General features: G+C 29.2%; 2 protein-coding genes and 2 pseudogenes across 2 annotated transcripts; 2 read left to right on the top strand and 2 right to left on the bottom strand.

Moving 5' to 3' along the window:
* The first annotated feature begins 3,191 nt into the window (after positions 1-3,191).
* On the top strand, positions 3,192-12,595 carry LOC149878107 (dual specificity mitogen-activated protein kinase kinase 4-like). The gene is made up of 12 exons (XM_090073138.1): positions 3,192-3,309; positions 3,581-3,713; positions 4,924-4,972; positions 5,153-5,266; positions 7,276-7,395; positions 8,031-8,150; positions 9,595-9,646; positions 9,837-9,964; positions 10,155-10,232; positions 11,515-11,663; positions 11,790-11,835; positions 11,950-12,595. Exons 1-12 carry the CDS (start codon positions 3,300-3,302, stop codon positions 12,067-12,069), a joined length of 1,119 nt encoding a protein of 372 aa, XP_089929264.1. The 5' UTR covers positions 3,192-3,299; the 3' UTR covers positions 12,070-12,595.
* A 5,601-nt stretch (positions 12,596-18,196) lies between these two features.
* LOC145193091 (transmembrane protein 11, mitochondrial-like) lies at positions 18,197-21,673 on the bottom strand. Its single transcript, XM_090073131.1, has 2 exons — positions 21,608-21,673; positions 18,197-18,787 (listed from the first exon to the last, which is right to left on the bottom strand). Exons 1-2 carry the CDS (start codon positions 21,628-21,630, stop codon positions 18,265-18,267), a joined length of 546 nt encoding a protein of 181 aa, XP_089929257.1. The 5' UTR covers positions 21,631-21,673; the 3' UTR covers positions 18,197-18,264.
* Positions 21,674-22,159: 486 nt separating this feature from the next.
* LOC149878108 (uncharacterized) lies at positions 22,160-23,495 on the bottom strand (annotated as a pseudogene).
* Positions 23,496-23,696: 201 nt separating this feature from the next.
* On the top strand, positions 23,697-25,919 carry LOC149878109 (uncharacterized; annotated as a pseudogene).
* The last annotated feature ends 586 nt before the right edge of the window (positions 25,920-26,505 follow it).

The following is a 26,505-nucleotide window of genomic DNA, read 5'->3' on the forward strand; positions in this document are numbered from 1 at the left end:
TTAGATAAGTATGACCATGATCCGTAATGCAATTGAAGTTAAAGAAAGATTTAAATGGAAATAGTTAATTTAAAATTAGTGCGTGATTGACAATGAAAGTGAATTTCGAAAAAAGATTGATAAAACACTGAAATAAACATTTATATACTAGGTCTCAGTATACAAATAATTGTTGTTATTAGCTCGTCAAAAGAAAATCTTAGTTCTAAAGTCTCCGCGCCAGTGAAATTCCAAAGCCTCGATTTGCAATATCACTGATGAAACCTTGCAATTTCTGGTGTAATCCGTGCTGAGCTGGTATATTAATAAATAGCGATTGGTAACTTTCACCATGGCCGCCGAGAGGGGAGGGTGGACGAGGAAGATTCGCGGGGCCCCGCGTGTAAAAACAAATTTTTTTAAAATAATTTTCAAAAGATTTAGTTTTGACTTTTAAAAGATTTAATTAACTTTTATTTTTAATTTTCAATGACCAGAGCATGCTTCTTTTGGTCCTGGGTATATAATTGATCATTAATGAGGGCCCCTTAAGAAAACTTCCCGGGCCTGAAATTTCTCTCGGCTGCTATGACTTTCACCACACAGTTAGTGAGGTTCTCTACTTTGCCAGTTAATGCAATTTCGGCTGGTAAGAATGCTATCTCTTCCATAAAGCGTTGAATTATATAATAGTTGGAACTCCAAATCGTTTATATATTCATTATAAGCCCACGTTCATCTCTTTTTAATTGCCTTGGTCGTTCATACAACAATTGAGATGATTGAATACTGTGATGGTAGTGCGAGACGATTTTTTTACATTTCGTTATCATACTATTCATGCCTTCAATTTCGAATACTGCATCATTAATTGATAATTGAAGCGTTTGAGCGAAGCAAGGTAAGTCCATAAAATTTTGGGACAAGTTTATGGCTGCTCTCATATTAATACCATTGTCTCGAAAAACGTATATGGTACTGCTCTTGGTAACCAGTCTTCAATTGACTTTCAAGAGATTTTAATTTTGCTTCGCCCGTATGTGACACAGCCACTAACGGTTTATTCTCAGTGCATATGATTCCATTTGAAAATCAGCAGTTAAATATATCAAACAATATATATATATATATAGGAACCTAGGGGTTGAGAAGACCGTGCTTGAAAACCTTGTCCTTCTATGAAATCTTACGGCAGGTAATCAGAAGCCAACATGCGCCCAAAAGCTCGTGTTATTTCTTTAGCTTTTTCGTGATCAGACGTCCATGCTGTTTTCTTTGCCCATAAACCTGTGACATTTCTGGCAGTTGTTTTCCAGCTTTATTTTTTTCCTTTTTCATTCTTTTTGTTTCTTGTGGTTTTAATCTAGTGATCCTTCATCCTCCATTCTCAATTAATGTAAAGTTTACAACTAAGTAATTTTTCGCACTCCCCGAGCATCTTTGTCTTTTCGCACCCTGAGCATTTTAGCTGTTTCTTTTAGCAAAGTTGTTTCTTTATAGTGTTTTCTTTTAGCTGTTTGCTTTTCAACTAGATGCGTTGTAGTTTTTCTTCATATTTCCACCTGTAGTCTGTCCAAATATCTTTATGCCAAATTAGGTCAACTGTTATTGGCATAAATGCTATGCCACAAATATGATTGACAGCGCAGGTAGTGCTGTCAATCATATTTGTGCACATTTGTGCCAACAACAGCGATACTTGTGTTAAAAGTTAGAAAAAGGAAAACAATTAATCCAAATGTCAAAATTCATTTCTTTAGCGCATGCTCTATGTGATCATAGTGATAAGCTACGCGTTATGAAAGTACTTAATTGAAACAATCTATCGGCAAAAAGATGTTAAAATTTAATATACACTGATTGCAGCAGTAGGTTCCTGCCAATAAAAAGCCATAACATATTAAATTATTATTGAATTAGGAAGTACTTAGAAGGTTGACAAGTGTCATCGCATGGTGGTAGGAAGCACTTAGGAGATTGACATGTGCTATCGTTGCACTTCCTGCCATTTAAAATTGGAAAATTTTTTATAAAAAGTTTACAACGAGGTAAATTGGACTTTTTCTTTTTTAAAAAAAATTCCGTTTGCTTGGTTTGAAAAAAAAAAAAAAAATTAATTCTTTGATTACAGATGCTCCACCTTTAACAATTGGAGGCTTTGGGGGTCTGTACCAAACCTATGGTACCAATTTGGTCCCTTTTTTTAAAAAAAAAACATAACATTTTGTCGTGTGAGCCAATAAATACGCGTATACTAAAAAGTGAAAAAAGTTCATACAGAGTTTTGGGTCTTAAAGTTTCTATCAAAACTCTTGGTTTAATCGATATCCTCCTATAACCGCGCATCGCCACCGCTACGTCATCACAGATCATCAAAACATTTGTTTTATTTAGTGGATTTTAAAGTGATGCAATTAGAATTTGAGCTCCTTCGTAATGCTTCATTAATCAATAAAAAACTTGTGAATTTGTCTCTCTCCAGCAGGTCAAACGATTTGCAATTGCGATTCATATTTTCTAAAGAACACCATCGGTAAAAAAACTTCCCTACCACATCCACATTTTCTTTTTTTTTTATTTTGAGGGGAAAAATCGATTTAAAAAAAATAACAAGTTCTGCAAAATATTATTGAGTTTAAAACTTTTTGATTGCTTATAGCATTCTAAAAACACAATTATAAAGTGGGGGCATAGCCGCAGGATAAAACTTGAATTGTTCATTCGCTAAATCAAATTCTCAGTGATGCCACTATTGAAAGGAATTCCTAACAAATCATTATCACGTGTATAAATGTACGGAATTTTTTTTTAGCAATGTTAGCGGTTTTATTTTTAAACTTTTGGATAAAAGTTAACGTTTTAATCAAAAGTTGTTTAAAAAGACTATCGATACTTTGTATAACTTTTCTTTCATATAATTTAATATTTTATGCAATAGTCGTATAAGATATTTATAGATATTCGAGGGTATTCCCATTACTCCGCAGGTGAAATATGAAATGCTGTTGTTTCTATTATTTATAGCAAACTAAACATTTCTTCATTATAAAGAAAATAACTTTTATTTTTGATAATTCAACTTAAAGGACATGTGTGACGATGTTTTATATAACTATTGTATGAAATGTAGCTAGAGGTTTATATATGTTTATAAGACTGGTGTTTTATATACTTTTATTTTGGATGGAAACTACTTTTAGCAAAATATTATATGCATGTTATATTATGTATTTAGTGGATATAGTTATAATTTGAATGTACAAAAGTTGGTAATGAAATATAAATTAAAGCTTAAAGAAAAGCAGTTCCAGATTTGAAGCATGTCATCAGGTAAGCATTTTCTGTTTATATGTGGTGAATATTATATATATATATATATATATATATATATATATATATATATATATATATATATATATATATATATATATATATATATATATATATATATATATATATATATATATATATATATATAAAGTTCTTAAGTATTCAATAAATAAAATTTTAAAGTACTTGAGATGAAAAAGATAATTAAATTATAAACAACCATTTTTTTCTAATTAAAATTTTAATGATTCACAGATCATGATGTTTTTAGGCTCTGTTGGTCGCTTGGGATTGTCTCTCAATGATCTGAGGCTAGATCGCAGTTCAATGTGTTTAAATTTTACGCAGAGTAAACCAAAGTTACCTGCTGTGCCACTTCAGCACCAGCATTGTTCACATAATGCGTAAGAATCTTAATTTGCTCTTTTTTTCTCAATTTTTGTTTTAGTTTTAATGCTCACTCAATTATGGAAATTTGACATCATAGTTTAAAAAAAGGTGTCTAAGATCCTCAGAGTACTTAAAATATTTTGGATTTGATATCCAGCATAAATATAGTTTGTCAGACATTTAAAATTCTTTAAGTTTTTTCTAAAAAAAGTTTGTAATTGGAGTTTAATGAGAAACACCATTGATGTAGTGACATTGAAAACACTCTTTATCAAAATAAAGTTTTAAAAAGTTTTTCAATTATTTTTTAAATTAGAAAAAAAAAAAAAAAAACTTCTCACCTAAATTAACTGCAAATATACAAAGTGAGTACTAATAAAATAAATTTTAAGTCAAAACTGAAAAATGAAAAGAAGAAACTCTGTGCTCAATCTTATCTAATCAGGCGTTTAAAATGGGGATATATGGGGGGGGGGGGGGGGGTAAAGTTTAAAATCATTTGTAAATTTATTACAAATCATTAATTACAATCAAGTATCATTGTAAAGAAATTTAATATCTTGAGTAATCCTGAAAGCAGAAGCTCAGGAAGATATCCCCCTCCCCTCCGAACTTTTTTCCTTTAGGGTTACTGTAATAACATTATAGTTTTAAGCTTCATTACCTCCTCCTTAACTTTTGCCCTTGAAAATATTATATGTTTTATTTACAACCCAATACAGGCTATATTATTTAACAGTAAATAGAGTTAAATATGTAAATAAGGATGATTCTTTTTTTTTTTTTTTTATTTTATTTAACAATGCTTTGACTTGAAAAGCAGTTTTTTAAAAGTACTTTTTTAGTGAAAAAAAATCTCCAAGACATTATACCAGTTAGAAAGAAACTTTTTGCAACAGAAACTGCTAGTAACTACTAGAAACAATTAAAAACTACTTTTGTGTAACAATCCACTAAATTAGTCAGAGGCATACTTTCAACACTATGTACCTATCAAAGTTTAGTAGTTAATTTTTTAGTTACATGTGCACAACTTTGAAAATATTTATAAAAGATTTTGCAAAAACAAACAAATAAATATAAAATCAAACTTCCTAAAAATAATATTCAAATATAAGAAATAATACAATAAAAATATTACAATATAAAAATAATGTAAGAGAAATTGTGCAGGCTCGGCAAAAAATGTAAACAAATACTAAACTTTATTGATTATTTTTTTAGAGTGCATCTTTTACAAGGTTCTTCTGGAACTCTCACTATAAAAGATGAGGTGATATTATTATGTGGTTTTGCTTTTTTAACAATACTATCAATCAAATAATAAACTGGAAATGTTATAATTACTCAGATATGTGATAATTATTCAAGTATGTAATAATTTTTCAAGTATGTAATGTTTATTCAAATTAGCTATGTAAGTTGTGGTTTTATTGATTATTGGTTGTTTTAGGTATATAAGTATTCTGCTGCAGATCTAATTGATCTTGGTGAAATTGGTCGTGGTAACTTTGGCACTGTAAACAAGATGAGACACAGAGAAAGTAAAACTGAAATGGCTGTCAAGGTTTTAACTTTATTTAATCTTTTAGGCCTATTTAATCTTAGTTTTTCTAGCTATATACTATTGTTGTTATTTTTTAATGTTAATATCTTATTCTTTTAATAAACTCAAAATTTTTTTATTTTTATTTCAAGCATTTATTTATTAAAAAAATTTTATCTTAAATATTTCTTTATAAATTTCTTGAAAATTGTTTTATTTTTTTTTGATTTTGTTAAGTTTGTAAACCTGATTGAATAACTATTAAGATAAATTAACATATATCAACAAGATGTTAATTTACAAAGTGGGGGGAATAAAACTTAGAAAATTAAAAACAGTATACTTAATAGTTTTTTTTTTATATATAACTATTTAATACAACTTTAACAAATGTTTTAGAGTAATTAAGAAACATTTTATTCAATATGGCTGTTTGTGTTGTCTATTATAGCCTGCATATGGTGTCTAAAGGCATTGCAGCTGTTTAAAATAGTCTCTAATTTATCCCACTTTAATCTAAATACTTTTTTGAGATGATTGACTTAGGATGTGAGGTTCTGTTGCTCAAGTGCTCCATCCTGGGTACTATCTTTGTACCCAGGATAGGACTCTGCCTCATACAGCAAAAAAAAAAGTGCAGAAATTTTGTAAAAACAACTTTTGGCCGAAATGTTTTGGTCAAAAGTTGTCTTTACAAAATTTCTTAAACTTAATGGGCCAAAATTTTTTGGCCCATTAAGTTTACCTTTAGCTATGGCATAACTTTGTACCATAGAAACTAATAATAAACTTCACCTCCCACTTTTTTTTTTCAGCAGGTTTAAAAAAATGGTGAGGCATCTTTTTCACATCAGAAGTTTAAACTTTTAAAACTTTTTTAAAAAAGTCAAAAGACTTAGCAATTTACTGATGATTGTGATGGGTTAAAACCACATCATTAGTAAACTTTTTCTTCATAAAATTTTTTTTAAGATTGGTCCATACAACTTAAGGTAATTAAGATTTTTTGTTTTTTTTGTACCTTCAGTCAAGATGTTTTGAGGTCTTTGCAAATTAGCTAAACTGTAAATCAGTATGAGCAGCTCTTCTTATGGTCTGTTTTTTAAGCCTCTGTTTATTCATGGATTCTGTAGGATCTTTCAATATTTTGATTTTGAGAGCTTTTAGAAATATAAAATCTTGTTTTTTTATTCATGCCTCCATTTCCTAACTTTGTCTTAAAGCCTTCTCCAAATAAATTTGGTCTATAATATTCCAGATGGTGCTCATTAACAGCCCAACAGTCTCTGCAATTGTCTAAATTTGCAAGAAACAAGCCTGCTATTGCTTGCTATCTTTTAGACTGGACATGGTTAATCCTTTCATTAAAACTGCTTTTGAAACTAATTTTTCAATCTTTAACTCTGAAAAAGAAAACAAAAATTATTATATACACTCCAAAATGTAATTTCAAAAATTTAACTTTCACTGCCCCACCCTGTATGTTTATTTAGAACATAAGCAAAGAGGTGCTGAATACCACAGGATGTAGTAAAAAAACTGTAACTACTAATTTTAAAAGAATTAAATTAATTAAAAGAATTTTATTTAAATCTCTGCTTCTTTTTTAACCACTTTTTTAATAACTTTATTAACCACTTGTTTCCATAATTAATGTAAAAAGAAATTATTTTTCTACCATTTTGGAAAAAGTATCGGAAATGAAATAAATAAAATTTTAAAAGAAAACATCTTGAATTATTTTAATGTTACTTAAGTTTTTAAAAGTTGAAAACTTTTGTTTGATTTTAAAATAACTTTTATTCTTTTTCACCATGTCATTGTTTATTTTTCATGAAAAATTCAATTGTTAAAATTGAAAATCAAAGTTTAATATTTTAAAATGCTTTTTGTCTGTTTATCAAGTTTCCTACTTCATTAAAATATGTGAAATATTAATTGAAATGATGCATCACTGATGAGCAATGGAATATTTTAAAAATTTTTATGTACAGTTTACAATTTTAGCATTGAAATTTGTTTTTTCCCAGAGGATTCGTGCAACAATTGATAAAGATGAGCAGAAACACTTGTTGAAAGAGCTTGAAGTTATCATGAATACAACTGATTGTATATACATTGTCCAGTTTTATGGTGCAATATTTATTGAGGTAAGTTTTGTAATAGTTATAACACTAAAAATGTGGTAGCAATTTTTTAAAGAAAGAATGAAAGAAATGAAGTAGATAAGAATGAAATGACTTAAAAAGTTATCAAATATATACATACACATATACATAAATACATACAAACATACATACATACATACATACATACATACATACATACATACATACATACATACATACATACATACATACATACATACATACATACATACATACATACATCCATCCATCCATCCATCCATCCATTCATCCATCCATCCATCCATCCATCCATGCATACATACATATATACATACATATTTATATTTATGCATATTTATGCATATTTACATATATTTATTTATATTTATATTTATTTTTATTGATATATATATGTTTAGCAGTTTGATATATATATATATATATATATATATATATATATATATATATATATATATATATATATATATATATATATATATTAGAAGGCTGAAACTTTTTAAGCCTCCAGCTAAAATATGAAGCTCCTGAATTCCAGGCCTCCATAAAAGATCTCTGGTTCTCAGTCTTCCAAACCCTGTACGGTATTATTTAAAATGGTTCTATAATTATTCATTTAAATGAGTTATTGCTTTTAGGGAGACTGCTGGATATGTATGGAGTTGATGACAACATCTGTGGAGAAAACATACAAAGCAGTTCATAAAATATTAAAGCAAAAAATTCCTGAAGAAATCATCGGAAAAATAGGATATTGTGTAAGTTAGAGAAAATTAAGATATTTATCTATAGTACGAAACTGCAAATAAATTATTTACTTATTATGTAGGGTGTTGCTGAAATCACTATCTGCTTTGTTTTGTGTATAACTTTTTATTTTATTTACTAATATAATGAAAATGTAATTCTTGTGTTTTTTTTTTTTTTTTTTTTAATTAAGTTTTGAAAATAATGTCTAATAAAATGGGTCCCTCTTGAGCACTGACAAATTTTGGTTCTTTTTTTGCATTCTCCTTAATAACATATCAACACATCAACATATCAGCATAACACAATGTCAACATAACAGAATGCAGCAAATCCTATGATATGGCTCTGATGTTTTATTTTAACTGATCTAAAGTTGCTGGCCTTTTTATATATACTTTTTGACTTCAGATAGTCCCACAGTAAATTATGCAGAGGACAAATCTGGTGACCAAGCAGGCCAATCAAAATCATTTGGTAAAACAGTTGATGTGGTCAGGAAAAATCTGTCACAATGTATTGATTGTTTCTCTAGCAGTATGAGCCATGGCACCGCCCTGTTTAAACCATATATTCTGCGGTCCTAATTGATTTATTTTGGGCACAAAAGTTTGTTCAATTATTTGTCTGTAGCTTGCGCTGTTGACTACATTATTTCTCATTTTCATAAAAAATCTGTCCAACAATGAACTAGGTTATTATACTGCACCGTACAATGATGTTAAAGGCACCTTACATGGTGTTAAAGGCCCTTGGTAAGTTTGATTAACTTTGAAATTTCCTGGAACCTACAATTTCTTTTTTTTTTTACTGTTTCATTCAGCTTTAAATGAGCTTTGTCTGATAACCAGTTCTGAAGCAAAGTCTAGAATTCATTTTACAGAATAAGAACTGCTTGGGAGTATTCCAGATGGTGTTGATTGTCGTTAAAAGATCATTTCTTTAGTTAGCTGTATCTTGTATAGAAATAGATGAAGATCTGACTCTAAGATTTGGAGTAGTGATGATCTTGAAAACCCTAACTGTTACTCTCTTTTTATTAATGTTCTTGGTCACCCTAACTGTTGCTCTCTTTTTATCTTCTTGGGCACTCTAGATATCCTAATAAACACTATGCCCATGGTCTTCCTGTTCTTAAGTTATTGTATGTTGCCTCTGCTTCTTTAAATGAGCCACCAATTTCCAAATTGTTGGTGGTAAAAGAGCATTTTGTCAATTTGTTATTGAAATTCATGTTGTATTGAAATAATTGAACTGTTCTTTTGTGCATGCATCAATACTATTGCAGCACACTTTAGTGGAGTATAATTAAAAAATTTTTGAGTTTATCTTCAGTTAACAAGATTCAAAAAAGGTGATTAGTTTAAAAGGTATAAGCAAAACAAATCAGATTTTGACTTTTGGGACACCCTGTTGTTATGTAATGGTAATTTAACATGAAATTATAATTTTTAGGTAATAAAAGCATTAGATTACTTAAAAACAAATTTAGAGATCATACATAGAGGTAATTTTACATTTATATAGAGGTATTTTTGCATATACATATTCTTTAGAAAAGATAGCATCACAGAAATAATTTTTAAACAAGTTGTTAATTTTTTGGTTTAGTGTACTACACGGTATTCTTTTTAAATTATGATATTAAATAAACAAAGTGTAAGAATATATATTTAAAAGAAAAGTTTTTATTTTAGATGTGAAACCCTCAAACATTTTGGTTGACAAAGAAGGTCAAATTAAGCTTTGTGACTTTGGTATAAGTGGCCAACTGGTTGATTCAATTGCAAGAACAAGAGATGCTGGATGTCAGCCATATATGGCGGCAAGTATTTTGTCTGTTTATTTCTTTTTGCCTCTTTTTAAATATATTATAACTGTAAATAATTTCTCCTTTTCACCATTTCAGTTTCTCTTAAAAGAATTGAGTTTTTTTTAAACAATGTTTAATACTTATAAAATAAGTTTATACATAATATAGTAATATATTATGCTTAAGGCTCATAATTTTATAGCCTGAAAGAATTGACCCATCACAAGCAAGAAGTGGATATGATGTTCGCTCAGATGTTTGGTCTCTAGGGATGTCATTGGTGAGTTTTGCTCTGTTAAATACTATCACTTTTTAAAATGTTTGTTGTGCCAAAAGTTTGGTTTGCAGCTCATAATTTTCAAAAATAAATGTTAAATGTCAGTATATTACTTTGAATCACATTTGTAATAGTTTTAAATTACTTCAATATTTATATATATATAATATACTTTTACATGTATAATAATCTTGCATCATTTACACATTCAATTACCTTGTGTAATATGCATATATAATAAAATTACATCGTATATAACTACATTAGAAGTGCAACTAACTTAGCAACTACACCAAAAAGACTTAATCATATAGTTTGCCGGAATTAAAGTTGTGGTTTTCAACAAGAGAGAAATCAATAATAAAAAATATACCTGATTTTTTAAATATACCTGATTCTAAAGTTAATTTATGAAAGAGGGTTTATGAAAGTATTTAGCTGTCTGCTTATACCAAAGTTTGTTTATATCTTTGGTGTAACTTTTGTATAACCAAATACACCAAAGTTTTATATGCAATTAGTTTTACTATGATATAACCCTTTTGAATCTTAAATAATATTTTTTACTATAGCTTTTTGTAAATATATTTTAACCATTTATGGGATGCAGCAAAACTTTCTTTAATAAGAAAGTTTGGTTTTCATTTCAATACCTGCCTCAATACCCTTTTTTATAGAGAAAAAAAGCTCTGTAAGGCATAACATGTTGAACATTAAGTAATTCTTTTTTTTTTATTTTCTTTGTAGTTTTATGACTATTATTAATAGAAAAGACAAAAATGTTTGGCTAAATCTGTATTATTCAATTATTTTTCGTTTAAGGCTTCATCAATTTGTCTTAAAATATCAAGAATCATATTGCTATTTTTTTTTTGTGCATAAGCAAGATAATACATTATTTCTGAATGCTTTTAAACTACTATTATTTTGAACACAGTTAGAAATATGTTTGCCATAAACACACAACATATCATCTAATTTTTTTTGTAGCAATATGTATATATGTTTTTTCAGAGAACTTAAGTTTCATGATATTTGTAATATTTGGATTTTCTCCTTTTGAATTTCAAGAAAAGAAATTAAATATAGAAAATAAAGAAAGTTACATAAATCATATATTTTATTCTATAATTTTACTTCTTCAGTTAAACTTCTTTACTTTTCTAAATTTTGATAAAAAGTTGAAAAAATGTTTTTTAAAACAACTTTTACCAATTAGAATTATTTAAGAAGTTTTTTTTTGTCGATTTAATGAGCAATCGTAAAATTTTAAATTCATTTTTAGATTGAAATCGCAATAGGGAAGTTTCCTTATCCGAAATGGACAACAATCTTTGATCAGTTATCACAAGTTATTGATGGTGATCCACCAAAGTTGACTAGTTCAGAGCATCAGACTTTTTCGAAAAACTGTCTCGATTGTATCAACAGCTGGTAATTTTGACCAAAAAATTTTAGATCATCATTTACATAAAATTTCACTTATCTTTGTGCTTAAATGTCATGTGTCTTTATGGTTTTTTTTGTAATTTATTGTATAAAGATTTAATCTTTATTTAGCATGGCCAAAGATTTCAAACTACGCCCAAAATATAGAGATTTACTGGTAAATTTTTCGTATTTTTTTTTTTTTTTTTTTTTTGTAACTAAAAAATATGAAAAAAAAAATTAAAAAAAAACGAAGCAAATGATATATATTTTTTTGGTTCTTAATTTTTAGCGAAATCCTTTTATTGTTAACTACGAGAAAAATAACAACATTAAAGATTGGTTCAATGAAGTTTTAGCTAAAGTTCCTAACTTGCCATCCCTTGTTACGGACTCTGAAATGCATGGTTAAATTTTACTCACTTTCAACTTATAGCACATGATCTCGATTAGGTTTTTTGTATCTGTTGCTGATTTTCATTCCCTCCTCGCTCTAATACCCTTTTAACCTCGAAGTGAAATGAGGTCCACGACATCCTTTTTTTGTGGCACGTTCTTTACGCTCGTCTGTGAATTTTTGTGTGCCTTTTTTGTGTGTGGTAATGACATGCATTTTTATAATGGTGAAAATGCTGTAAAATTATTTTTAGTCCCCTTTTTGTTATATGGATATTTTGTATGTGCTCAATTTTTAATTTTTAAGTTTTGTCTTTTATAGTTTGGTAGATCTTGACGATTTTGTTGTTTTATAAACTTCAAATTGTTTTTAATTGTAAATTTGATTATTTTATTGTTATTAATTTTTAATTGTAATTTTTTTTTTTTGTGCTTTTTTTTTTTTCCATTCACGATTCAATTTTTTAAATTTTTGTGTAGATATTTATTTTAATAGAGTGGGTAGATCACTGTTACGCAGAATGTTAATATAGTTGCTGCAATGCGTCGTGTATTTCTTTAGTATCTATGAACCGAAATTTGTCCATTTAATGGAACTATAACTACAAGCCCGACTGCACAGTAGTGCTTAGAGGACTGTTCGTAATCTTTTATTCCAAGTAGTGGAAGTTTGCATTAGACGGATCGAATGCTATTTGAACCTACCTAACGTGTTTAACTTCTAAAACCAGGCTCAAAAAAAAATGTCCATCAACATTACAGAGCTAAGAATTCTGGATCGTCAAATCCAAAAATTTATAAAACAGTTTTTAAAAAAACGCAAATAACCACCTAATCACATTCCATCTCAGGTAACTAATCTCCTGAGATAGAACAGTAAGTGTCCGAGAACGGGATATGGTATTAATTTTGCAGCGTTAGTTTTCTTAATGAACTTCATCATTTTGTTAATGAGCATAATTGATATTCTACAATCAATCTTTCTATTTGTAATTTTGTAAAGAAAAGTTTCTAGATTCGATTTACTGTAAATTGCAGTCGATATTCAATTAACAGCAAATTACAAATAATTTACAGAAAACTTTCTCGAATATTTTTTGTATCTGTTTGGATGTTAACTTTTAAGAGGGTCTCAATCAATTGTACGAATTAAATTATTACTTTTAAACATTCTAAGCAACATGGTTTCAAATTATTACTCTCTTCAAATTATTACTTTTAGACATTCTAAGCAACAACTTTTTGAAGACTTTTAATTGATAACATAGCAGATGACGGATCAATCTTGAACCTTAACTCTTCGAAGTTGAACAAATTAATTATCTTTTCATCTTAGGAAACTACTAGAAGTACGATGATAAACCAACTGATCGTTTATCGATTATTATGAACATTATCCTGCAAAAATAGTTTCCAGCATAAGAAAAGTTCAATTTACATGTGGTTTGAAAGAAATTTTGATTAATAAAGCGCTCAAGTTATCAATTATTACATTAAATTTAAAAAAACTAATTTAATTTAAAAGAGTATTATCTTATGCACTATTCCCTTTTATTTAATCTTCCCTTACAATAAAAAGTTAATCCTGATAAAATTGTTTATGTTTTCGGAAAATAATTGTTTATACTAATTTGATATTAACAAACATTTCTAGCACGACGTTGGATAGAGACGTGTGTTTAAGTGTTAGCTGGATGTAAATAACTTAGAAAACATAAGGGTAAATGCACCCCAAAAAACATATGGTCAGAAAATCTAGCAATAAAAAAACAGGAATGTGTCGAAATGGTTGCATATTTGTTTATTTCTAACCACAAGGGACATCTTTGAAAATGTCCAAAACCGCAACTTTGGTTACTGTAAAAAAAAAAAAAAAGATACAGCTTTACAAATACAGCTTTAGAAAAAACAAAAATTCTGAATCTAAAATTTCAGATTTTGGGAAAATTGAACCTGAATTTTCTAAACTTTAGATTGAGTTTGCAAATCAGTGTGATTCTTAGCACCTAAACACAAGAACTTAAAGGAAGTCATTAACCTGTTATTTACTCTTGGGTCTTTTTTCTGGAGCTTGCATTCAAAATATGGAAGATGTGTTTTTTTTTTAAACTTAAACTAATAAATAAGTCGATGGTAGAAATTTGACGATGCGTGAAGAGTTTCAGAAATTTTTTTAACAAATAAAAGTTTGGTTATGCTAAAAAGAGCAGAATCTACTTTGGTTTACAGCTTCCAATAAATACACTTTGATTTATAGCATAGAGATATTATACACTCTTAACTTTTTGTACTGAACATGAAAAAATACCTTTGGTTATCTCTCAGAAGGAGTCCCTAATGCCTATTTAAAATAGCATTAACAAATGGCTTAAATTGAACGATGGAGGGGGTAGTTAACTTCTGCTTTTTTTACCTGCAATCGATTTTTGCCGGCCACTCTACTTTTATTAAACAAGCGAAAACGCTTATGAAGTCAATTAAATGAACTTATAAAACAAATTGAAAGCCAACTGGAAAAAAAGTTGACCTTATTTTCCGAAAACATAAACGCAAAATGCATATAAAAAGTTAACAACGTAAATAAAAATTATTTTGAACAATGAATCAAGCCTAATAACATAACAATAACATCATGCTTACGAAAAAAATCTCAACCATTTACTAGCGTAAGGAGACAACAGAGTCGCGATATGAAAAACTCTCTCCCCCTGAATGAGAGGCCCTAAACAAAATTCACGATTTTTTTTGATAACGAAATCCTTTTCGGTATACGCGCGAGAAGTAGAAATTTTTGCAAAAAAAGTTGAAAATTTTGCTAACAAGAATCTCGAATGGTAAATTTGCTGTGGATTATTTTTTTGAAGGTCCTCATAAATTATATTTGAAAACAATTCAACAGTGAGTATCGTGAGTCTCCATCAATCAGACGCAATCAAAATTAAAAAGTTATTTTTCCAACATTTACAACTTATGTCGATGCACAAGTAGAGAAGCTAAATAAGAAGAGAAGATAAATCGCTGAAGATGAACTTAAACTTCTAAGCACTGATGCAAGACACAAGATCATTACATACAAGATCAGAAATTACAGAAACAGGCTGGTTCAGAAATGTATAATCCACCAACGTCTTCAAGCCACAAATTTTGCCACCAGGGAAAAGTCAGTCTTATAAAATAAAAATCCAGGCTATTTAATATTTTAAATATTGCTGGCCGAATTATTACAGAGCTCGGTATAACTAATCCTTGAAAACCAAATTACGGAACCAACCATCTCTACAACCAAATTTTTCGTCGTTTGGTAAGTTTGACAAATTTTGAAACTTGTTTGGAAATTGTGATCTATTTTTCTTTTACCATTTTTACTTATTTTTACCAATTTTATTTTGCTCGTGATCCAGTTTGCTTAACTTCCTTTTAATGGAACTAATTTTCATTGCGTTATTAAAACCTTTTAATGTAGATTTCTTACGTAGACAGCCAGAGTAGAGCCCTAACCATAATTTTTTGTTGCACATATCCCAGGGCACCAAAATAATTTAATCATGCAGATTTTTTTGATAATTAAACTATATAATTTCTAATATAACTGCAAAAGGTAAAAATTTTTTTCTTAAATTAATCAATCTTGCAAAGTTTTGAAAATAGTGGTGTTAAAAAGTGAAAAAAGATTTCTTCGGAATTGCAGTTATTCTAGGTCCCAGGTTTCCAAAATTCTAACTAAAAAACCCAATTTACTTCGGGCGATTTTCCCATATTTAGATGGATAAAATATTTTCAAAATTTTTTCGCGTTTTTTTCTTGTGGTTGATAAGATCAGAATGAATGTTGTTGGTGAATATTTTTTAAAGATTTTACGACCAACTTTTCAAAAAGAACGTTGCACCGTCGTTTTAATTCTAGTACAGATAAAAAAAAACGAAGTTGGCCGTAGCGAAATTGACCTAGAAAAATCATATGCACTAACATGTAAAAGATAAATAGCAATAAAACTTACAAAATACAATTAATCATTTTAATTGTAAATAGAAAATCATTCAGAAATTAAATAAATATTAAAGAAGAAGGAAAGAAATTTTTCAAATCGTTTTATTTCCAACTGGTGCGAATTGGCGCAGGATTTTCTTTTGATGCTTTGCTATTATACATTCTTAATTTGATCCAGACTTAATATTTAGCCTGGAGAAATGCGGAAAAAGGTCTCGTTTAGAAAGTTGAGATTTCTTTAATTTTTTAAATTTTTTCTTGTATCACAGTACTTTCTGATTCAATTTTTTTTTGATATTTTTTTTTGGTAAGCTTGTGGCTTTACCTGTTTAATGATAAATGATGACACTAGGGTTGTTTTAGTAATATTGGTAAAAAGCGAGCTTTTTCGGTAAAACCGCACTTATTCTGTCCATTTTCAGCTTGGACATCCAGTAACTCAGAAACTAAAATGCTAGAGATTTGCAGTTATGGATTTCTCTCAGTTATAGTTTTTGCTATTGATAGAAAATCATAAAAAGTTTTGGTAAAAGCCGGTTTTCCCATTTTAGTATACCTGATCGCCCAGTCTCATTATGTTTATAATGACCTCTAGCCTTTTTTTAGAGGGCCCAAAAAAAGACTTTTCTTTAATGATTGGGAGGACAAAAATGGTCAAACACCGACTCTACGTAACCACAACTTAAAAAATATTTTAAAAGTACAATTTTAAAAGTTAAATTCAAAAGTTAGTTAACTAAAACTATGCTTTTTCTAACAGATTATAATGGCTGCGTGGCCTAATGGATGAGAAGTCCGACTTCGAATCGGAAGATTGTGGGTTTGATTCCTAACGTGGTCAGAGTTTCATTTAAAATCATTAACTAGACAGTTCACATTAGATGATCTTTTATTTATCAGATTGATATATAATATTAACTTTTATTTAAACCATAGAAATTTAGTTTGGTTAAAAGAATACTAAAAATTTGGTTTTGACTTTGAATTGTAAGATTAGTAAAAGGAAAGTTACATTAAAACAAAATTAACTTTGCAGGGTCAGGGTCATAGAGACAAAGAACAAGAAGGTTATGTGTTACGCCAGCCCCATATTTTTCCCATCCATAATCACTTTTCAGCAAGTATTTACTATCTTATATTTGATTAGCAAGTAATGTCACAAAAAATTTACTTAATGCCAAAAAATATAAAAACAATTTTGCATTTGATAAGTCTAAGTTTAGAAAACACTTTATTTTTATAGTAAAATTGTAGGTAGGACTTTTAGTGCCTTTTAGATGCCCTTTTTGACTTTTTTGGCTCATCCGATTTGATATTTAACTTCCCTTAAAAAAAAAAATGTGGAAAACCTTTATTGAAATCAAACAAACCTGTTTTGCCACGCTGTGAATGGATGAGTGAATGGATATAAAAACTTCTTCAGAAAATCTCTTATCAGAAGTTCAAAACCAAAAAGAAGTATTTTTCGACACACCGAAACCACAAGAAAAAGTATTTTTTGACACAACTTTCACCAACCTTTCTTTTTCAACCCTTTACAAACCTTTCACCAACCTTGCTTTCTTTTTTAACCTTTCACCAACCTTTCACCAAACTTTGATACTTATCACAACTTGTAAGACCGAAAGATCAATTAAATTTCTTATGAAATTAAAGACATGCAACCATTGTGGGAAGAAAAAAAAATAAGTTCAATGAAGTTTGATGCCAGTTAACTTTGAAAATGTGCTTATACAAAAAAACCACGGAAAAAAAAAACATTTCTCTACTGTAAAAAAGTAATAATGACTTAATGTTCCATCAAAATACTGATATATTTTTTCGCAGTTCTGAACTTTGATTCATAATTCAGATATGTTTGGATGTTGAAATTAGTGAAATAGAACTTGACCCACTCAGGTTTATGTTATAAATAATTGATGTAGCATTTAATTGCTTATAAACCCTGTTTATCTCTGTTTTGTGTTATGGATCATTAGTATGAAATTGATTTGCTGGTTTTTTTATTTGCCTACAGAACTTTTCTAAACTTGGAATTTGACATATAAGAAGTTGAGTGTAAAAGTGTTGTTTAAAAGTGAAGGAAAATATGGAAACTTTAGTTTTGCAGTAATGAATGATACAATCATGAGTTCTTGAAGAGAAAACCAATTAAGTTGAACTATTTTTAAACTGATCACACAGTGTTAAATTTTAAAAAACAACTCTAAACATACAGCATTAACTAATTTTTTAACATTCTGTACAACTTCCAGCTAATTGTTGCTATGATGCAACACGAAAAAAAATTGTGTAGTCTTTTCCTATATTTGTCATCCCTATACACCAATATCACTGGTGTGGTGCATGAAAGAGTTTGTGACTGTAACTGTTGGATTTTTCTTGGATTTAATTCAATCTGGTATTTACAGCATGGGTCAAACTGCCAACTAAGATCATACAATGTTGTGCAAAGGAGATTAACACTTGATAGCGGAATAAAAATGTAAGGTTGAAATCTAACAGAAACTACAAACGGAGTAATGAGAAACCCAATCCCAGTTAAAACAGACGATTTGTGGAGAAAATTGCCAACTTGAATCCATTTAGATGTCTCATCACCAATAGATACAGGCTCAATAATAATATGCTGGATTTTTGACTCAAGTGCTTTCTCCAACTGTTCTTCTAGAAAATCTGATGTATTACAATCCTTATCATAAATCTCACGTATGATGGTAAACTTTGGCTTCGAAATGCTGAATTCACTAAAACAATTTGGAAAAATGTTGTTAAACTTATATGAAATAAGTAACAATTAATTTACATAATAAGTCCATTATTTTTGCTATTATTAACATTATGCTATTATTATCAAACAGTAATGCTTTTTTGCACAATGAAGCATAAAAGCATTACTGACTCTGTTATCAACTGAAAAACTTTATTTAGAATTTAATTTTAATCGAGAAAAAGAAGCATTCAAAATATAGGCTCATGCTTAGCAGCATTTAACTGAGCCATTTGGATGCAAACTCAGTACTCTGCCTATGCTTACAATCCACTGTAGATTTTAATGTGGAAAACTACAATTTTTGCATGGATTATCATGTAACTTTAACTATTAACCAGTTTATTACAATATTGTATAAAACAATCTAATTTTGTACCAACAGCAACAAAAAGCTTGATTAAAAAAAAGTTAAAACATACTAAAATTTACAGTAAATTCATTATTATTTACTATACTAAGCTTATAACTTAGAATATTTTAAAAATCTTTAAAACAGTTCACTATAGCGATCATCTCAGCCTTAAGTTAACTTTGCTCTTAACTTTTTACTTATAAACATAAACATCTATGCAAGTTAAATACATTGATTCATATAAATTTTTTATAATAAATTATTTTACTTTTGCTCCATAATATCGCTTTTAACTATTTATAGGGATGTGAGAATATGCGTTTTTTGCCGTAAAAAAAGTGTTCTAAAAATTGGTCCACATTTTTTTCATTAAGCAAACAGTTGAATTAGGCCAAAACTGGCTGCACCTCTATTTTGGAGCTAAATGAAATGAAATTTTGTGTTTATTTAAAAAAAGAGTAAACCTACAATTCGATTTATTTCATGGTTATTTTTGTAAATAAAATATAGTATAATTTTACATTTTAAATCTTTGATGTTTTTCTATGAATCACTGCTCCTAAAATAAGCAAGGGTCCTTCTTGAATTCAAAGGTTCTTTTAAAACATTTGTTAAACTATATATCCTCAAAATTTGAAGTAAATCTGATGTGGGTATATTAAGTTTAGGTTTCCTCAAGCACCCAAGGTATTTTTGTGAATTTGAAAATTTGAAGCGTTGTTACCCTGAGTTCGCATATATAAAATTTCCATATCACATGGTAGTTTTATTGAATTCCGATTTGTGCAACACTTATTTTCTTATTTCGCTTCAAAACTTTGTACAGATTATTAAATTTTGTTTTATTAAATATACAAGCTGATTGGTCTACTGTTCAGTCTATTATTTGGCTGGTATTGTTATTATTAAAAGAGTAATTGATACGGTTGACTAATGTCTAAAAAACCTGTTAAAAATCTTTTCAATATCACAAAATTTTTTTGATGAAAACTTTGATAAAAAAGATCTTGTCAGGAAGGCTCTAATTGAATTCTACCCTAAAGATGACAATATAAAAAAAAAGATTTCTGTTTGCTTGACTGCTATATCTGAAGCAATCAATAGGCAATATAAGAAATACTTTAGTATGAAGCTCACAGAACAAATGGAATTTGAGACTGAATCTGTAAAGCTACACAATATGGATGCTGAGGAAATGATGGGAATGTTTAGTGCAGCACAAAAATTTGCACCTAATACAACTCTTTGTTACCTATCATCAAGACTGTGTGCCAGAAAAAAACAATATCATCAACTAATTAAACGATTAAAGAGTCTGTGATGGAGTGGGCCATATGTTAAAGAGTCTGTGATGGAGTGGGCCATAAATTTTGCAACAAAAAAAGAGAGTCTTAAAGATGTCTGAAGTGGATAAGGAGATGACACACAGAGCAGAGCAAAAAAGGCAAAAAACAGATACAAAAGAAAGGAAAAAGATAGAAAAAAAAATAATTAAAAATATTAGATATAAGTGTTGAAACTTTTGGAAACAAGTTTCCAGACATTAGTGAAGCAAATTTTAATGATATTTTGGATGTCATGTCTGGAACTGCCATAGGCAGAAATATATGCCATATTTGGTATGAAGATGAAAAAAAGGTTATATACAATGGGAAAACTGAAAAAATTAAGAAAAAGATACAGGATACATGTTGTTGCTTATTGGAACAAGGAAGAAGATTATAATGATACAATAGACTATGATATTTCAAAAGTTCAACTTGTTTTTGATATTATAAATGGTGATCTCATGATGGCATGAACATCTTTAAACAGAACACTTTTATCCATAAAATTTTAAAATAATAGAGTTTAATGTTTTTTTTATTATTTTGTTTTTACATATAAAACTTTATATTTAGTTTTAAATTTTTTAATTATATATTCAGTTTTACATTTATAACTAAATATTTGTTTAATATACTCTTAACTTTATTTTGATATATAATCTTTTAGTTAAAAGACAAAAATTTAGATGAATATACATTTTTTTGCAAAAAAAATTAATAACTTGAGTCCAACTTTTCATAGCTTCTCCATATATAAAAAATCACAACTTAAAAATCTCATAACTTTTTAAATACAAACAGAGATAATTTTAATATTTTTAAAAAATTCAAAATTAGAGGCATATATTTATGTAAATGATATTGTTTTGTTTTAAAATTTCAACATTTTCTCACATACGTACTCTTTAAATTTCTTTTTATGTGTTTTATTATGCAAATTTTGTATAATTCTATCATATACCATTATTTGATCTATTTGCTTTGATGTTATTTTGGTACATTCTTATCATACTTAGATCAATAGGTTTTACTATAAATCACTATTTTCAATAATCTGCGTTTTGAAATATTTTTATAAACACGAAAAAGATTGATATCAACTAAAAACTTTTACCTCACATCATCCGTTACTTTCATTTTAAGAATTGCATTACGGACTGTTTTGGACAATCCAAGCAATGACAACACTGCATTTTGACCAAAAGTGGCGCTGGTATCTTTAAAACGACATGTGATAATTGTTTGAAAGTACTTTTCATCACAATTTACTATATCACAATAGAGTTTTGTTCGAGTAATGACATTAACGGTATTTTTCTGATTTAAGGTAAATATGTGGCTTTTAAGATAAAACTTCTGTATTTCCTAACATATTGGTCAAGTTGTCAAATCCATGCCATCCCAGCAAGCACACAACGTTGAAACAACGTTGAAATAACGTTGATCAACGTTGATCAACGTTTTTTCAACGTTGTTTCAACGTTGTGTGCTTGCTGGGATGACTGTCTAAAAAGATCACAAAGCGAGTGCGCCATGCAAGGAACGTGTTTTCATATTTGAAACAAGTATGCTACTCAACAAATTTTTTATATTTAGAACATTATTCAAAATCATAATTTTACCAACAAAGCTATATTAAAGTAAAAATATGATAAATGTTTTATAATTATTTACCTTTAATGTCCTTGTAACGGAGTTTATTGAGCTGAACAATAATGTTTGCTGCCTAGCAATCTCCACAAAAAAACTTGCTTTTTGAAGTTTCCAAGGCTTTAAGTGATGACTTGCAAACAGTGGTCATTGTGTCTAAGGGATGAAGTTGACAGTTCAGTTCATTTAATAATTTCTGCCAAAAAGTCTTTAACTTTATTATTGTTGTATAGTTCACTGCCATTCTGCCACTCTTTATGTCAGCTATGTTTCCAATAATAGCGTTTTGTACCTCATTATATTGTTTCTTGTAAAAGTCACTATACAACTTAGCAAGATTATCCACAGAATTTGTAATGACTGATATAGTCATCAGCTGTAACTACAGCAAGTTGGTCAATGGCTACAACCATACATGAAGATTTAATTGTTAAGTGCACAGTATTTACATAAGCTACCTTCTGGGTTGTAGCATCAAAATCAAGTGTCAATATTTTTGTTGAGAACACTAACTCAGCATTCTGAAGTAATACAGAGCATTTTTTTCTACCTTCTCGTGTAACATAAGAACATCATTCTGCAGGGCATAAATCTCCACATTCTTTTCAGCAATTTGTTGGCGTAAGATGGTTTCTTCATACAACAGATTTGTTTCGGCAAATTCCAGCTGTTTTTTTAAATGAAAATTTGCAATTTAAAGCTTATTCAACTGTGAGTTTAAACGTTGGACTTTTAATTTATTCGTCAAACTTCTGATTGTTTCGCATTTGCGAGCAGTAGTCTCATTGTTTAAATCTTGGTCTTGCCTTAACCTTATCCTTTAACACCTTTACAACCTCTCTATGATTTTGCGTTTTGGTAAAAATAATTAACTGCCTTTTTAAGACTTTTTTTCTAGGAGACAACTTGTCAGCTCTTAATCTGGATAACCATGGTCTTAAATATAAAATACTTATATGTTTAGGAGATAAGTTAACTGACAAAGATGAAATAGTGTTACTTGAATTTAAGGTTGACTGTAATAATTGTGTTGCTGACAATAATGTTATTTGGCACTAGAAAAGCTTATTGCTAAAGTCAACAAAATGTTTAGAATCTCTTAAAAAATTGCAAGTCCAATTTTTTTGATTCCTCAACAAGAAATTTAAATGACTTCTAAAAATCTTGAAGTCATAAAGCTTATTAACATGTTCGATAGTGATTTTTTGTAATTCATAATTGCTTACGAATTTAAACAGTATATGTCCATTTCTAAAGTCTATGATGTCTATTTGTGAAGGCAATGTAAAGTTTAATGCTGGATATTTTTTTGCAACATCACGAAATACACGCATATTCTTTTTGGGTCCCATGATACATTAAAATGTTAAATACAGTTATTTTTAAAATAAAAAAAACAGAAACCATTTACTTATTTCTATTTAAAAAAAAACAAATGAACTACTTGAGAGAAAAAAGTGCATATAGTTATCTGACAATAACTATGAGCAATTTCGCCATAACATAAATTATTTCTTAAATGCCAAATTTTTTTTAAAAAAAATAACCATATAATGCATGCATATAATGCATATAATCACAACTTTCCAACACCCAAGCCTGGGTGTTGGAAAGTTGTGAATGGTTATCATAAATGTTGGGTAAAAATATTTTTTGTCTATTGTTTCGTCCTGAGGTGCCTCAAGCCTTTTTTTACCAACATACGGGGATATTATTAAACACTTTATGTTAGTGCGACAAGAACTGACTGATGGACAAGCGAAAGAAGTGTGAGGGTGGCGTTTTCTTTTTTTTTTTTTTAGCTATTTAATTTAATTTTTGTTTAACGTGTAGTTTATTATTTAGTTTAGCTAACGAAGGTAAGGGGAAGGGGAAGTTTGGGTTTAGGGTTTTTTTGGATTAGGTATATGGAGGTTGGGAACGAGGTTGATGGTCTGGGGAGTACTTGGTTAGGTAAGGGCAAGGTTTGGGAATAGTTTGGTTAGGAATGGACAAGGTTTAATCTAAAAGGTCTAAACTTATAATCGCCGTCCTCAGTATATTCTATAATATAATAAACCTCAACAAATGTTCTATTAATATGTAATGGTAGCACTCTTACTGTTATAACTTTTATATAATACAAATAATATTCTGTTACGCTTCTTGCAGTGTTCAATACTGTTTATTTCAATTACTCCTCTTTCTTTTATATCTTCTTTTATTACAAATATCTCTTCTTTAATTAAATCTTCTGCTTATTCTCCAGCAATCAATATTAAAATCTTCTTCTTTTCTTCTTTTATTCAACTGCTTATTAAACTGCTTATTCATCAAAATACTCTTCTTATCACAAAATTCTTTCTCTTCTTTAAAATCCTCTTTAAATCTCTTAAAAACTCTTTTTTTCTTAAAATTCTCTTTTAAATCTCTTCTTCTAAAGAGACGATCTCTCTATCTCTAATTCTCTCAACTAACTCTAATCCTTCTCCAATAATCTCTCTGTAAGACTCTCTTTTTTTGAGCTTTTATAGTTTTTGCTTGTTTTCCCGTTGCGATATCTTTTCATTTATTTGTATGGCAGGTTGATGAGTCTTCAACTTTACGTCTTTTCTCAGTTTTTTTTAACTTTTCTTCTTTCCGTTTTATTGTCTACTTACGTGATAGGTGAATCATCGTGTGTAAGTCTTTTCTGATCGTTGTTTTTGACTTTTCTAATTGTCGCTTTCTCGTTTACGAGTCTCCACGTTTACGTCTTTTCCAGTTGTTGTTTTTAACTTAATTCTTTTTGCTTTATCATTTATTTATGTGAAGAGTGGACGAGCTATCTTGTATGTGTCTTTTCCGATCGTTGTTTTTAGCTTTTCTTATTATCGCTTTATTATTTACGCGTCTTCGTGTTTACGTTTTTCCACGGTTGTATTAAACTTTTCTTCTAACGTTTTATCACTTATTTATGTGAAGAGTTAGTGAATAATCTTGTGTATATTTTTTATTGATTGTTGTTTTTATTTTAGTTCTCCCTCCTCACAGAAGCAACAGTTAATGTAACTTCCAACAAAGTATGTGAAGATCTTGTGCAAATTTGGCACAGAGGATTAATACCGGTTTTATCACCTCAGCAAATAGTGGCGAAAATAAAAGATTATCATGACAAATTCAGGACACTAATGAAACCTTATAAACAAAGATCCAATGATTCAAATTATCAGCATAAAATTGAATTATTCAAGAAAGACTCGGATCGTATGTTTGATATTGCAGCGTGTAAGTGTAAAGATCTGTCAACGTGCACCTGTGAAAAGACTTGTAAAGTTCCAATCAATGAAAGAGTATTCCTTGTCGATCAACGAAATGAAAGAAAAATGATGATAGGCAATGTTGACATTAAAACAACAAAACAACAAGAACGGAAACTGAAGAGAAAACATACAGATGCATCAAGAATGTTGAATCTTTAGTGTGCAACCAGCCCGAGTGCTGGAAGTTGTGTTTTGCAACAATATTACAGTTCTGATGAATGTGATGATGCTTCTGATTTAGTTATGTTGGAAAATTCAGATGACGAAGAAACTGAACCTATAACAGTGCCACTAAAGCTGATACATGTTCGCCAAAAACAAACTCTCAAATGCGACACCCGCTGCCAGTATTAGCTCGTGAATGTAATAGATGGGGAGTATCGGATCGTTCAGCTGCAGCAATAGCGTCAGCTGTTCTGGTTGATTTTGGTATTATTAATGAACAAGATTCGTCTGTGGTAATTGATCCAAGCAAAATTCGTCGAGAAAGACAGAAAAATAGGAAAAGTTGACTAACTGATGCAATAAAAAAAGTTGAAGGGTTGTATTTCAATGGGCGAAAAGACAAAACCAGAAATCAAATTATGAAAGGTGACACATTTCATCCAGTAACAGAAACAGAAGAGCACATTATGTTAATAAAAGAACCTGATTCGCAATACCTGGAACATAATGAAACATCAGAAGGAACATCATTAAATTTAACTAATAAGATTGTGGAATTTTTAGATAAAAATGAGATTGATGCAAGCACATTGGTAGCAATAGGTTGTGATGGTACCAATGTTAACACTGGATGTTGTGGTATTAGACTGATTGAAGTACATTTTAAGAAGTCGATGCACTGGTTTGTATGTTTACTACACATGAATGAATTACCGCTCAGGCATCTCATGATACATCTAGATGACGTTACACATGGACCAAATTCTTTTTCTGGTCCAATTGGAAAACAGTTAAAAGAATGCGACATGCCAGTAGTAACCTTTCAATCTATTGAAGGTAATGTTTTGCCAAACATTGATCCAAACAAACTGAGCACAGATCAGAAATACTTACTTGAAATATGTCAAGCAATCAA

This window comes from Hydra viridissima, unplaced genomic scaffold (assembly GCF_058129835.1).
Source record: "Hydra viridissima isolate aposymbiotic clone 2 unplaced genomic scaffold, HvirCarnegie_v1 scaffold_15, whole genome shotgun sequence".
Classification (NCBI taxonomy): Eukaryota; Metazoa; Cnidaria; class Hydrozoa; order Anthoathecata; family Hydridae; genus Hydra; species Hydra viridissima.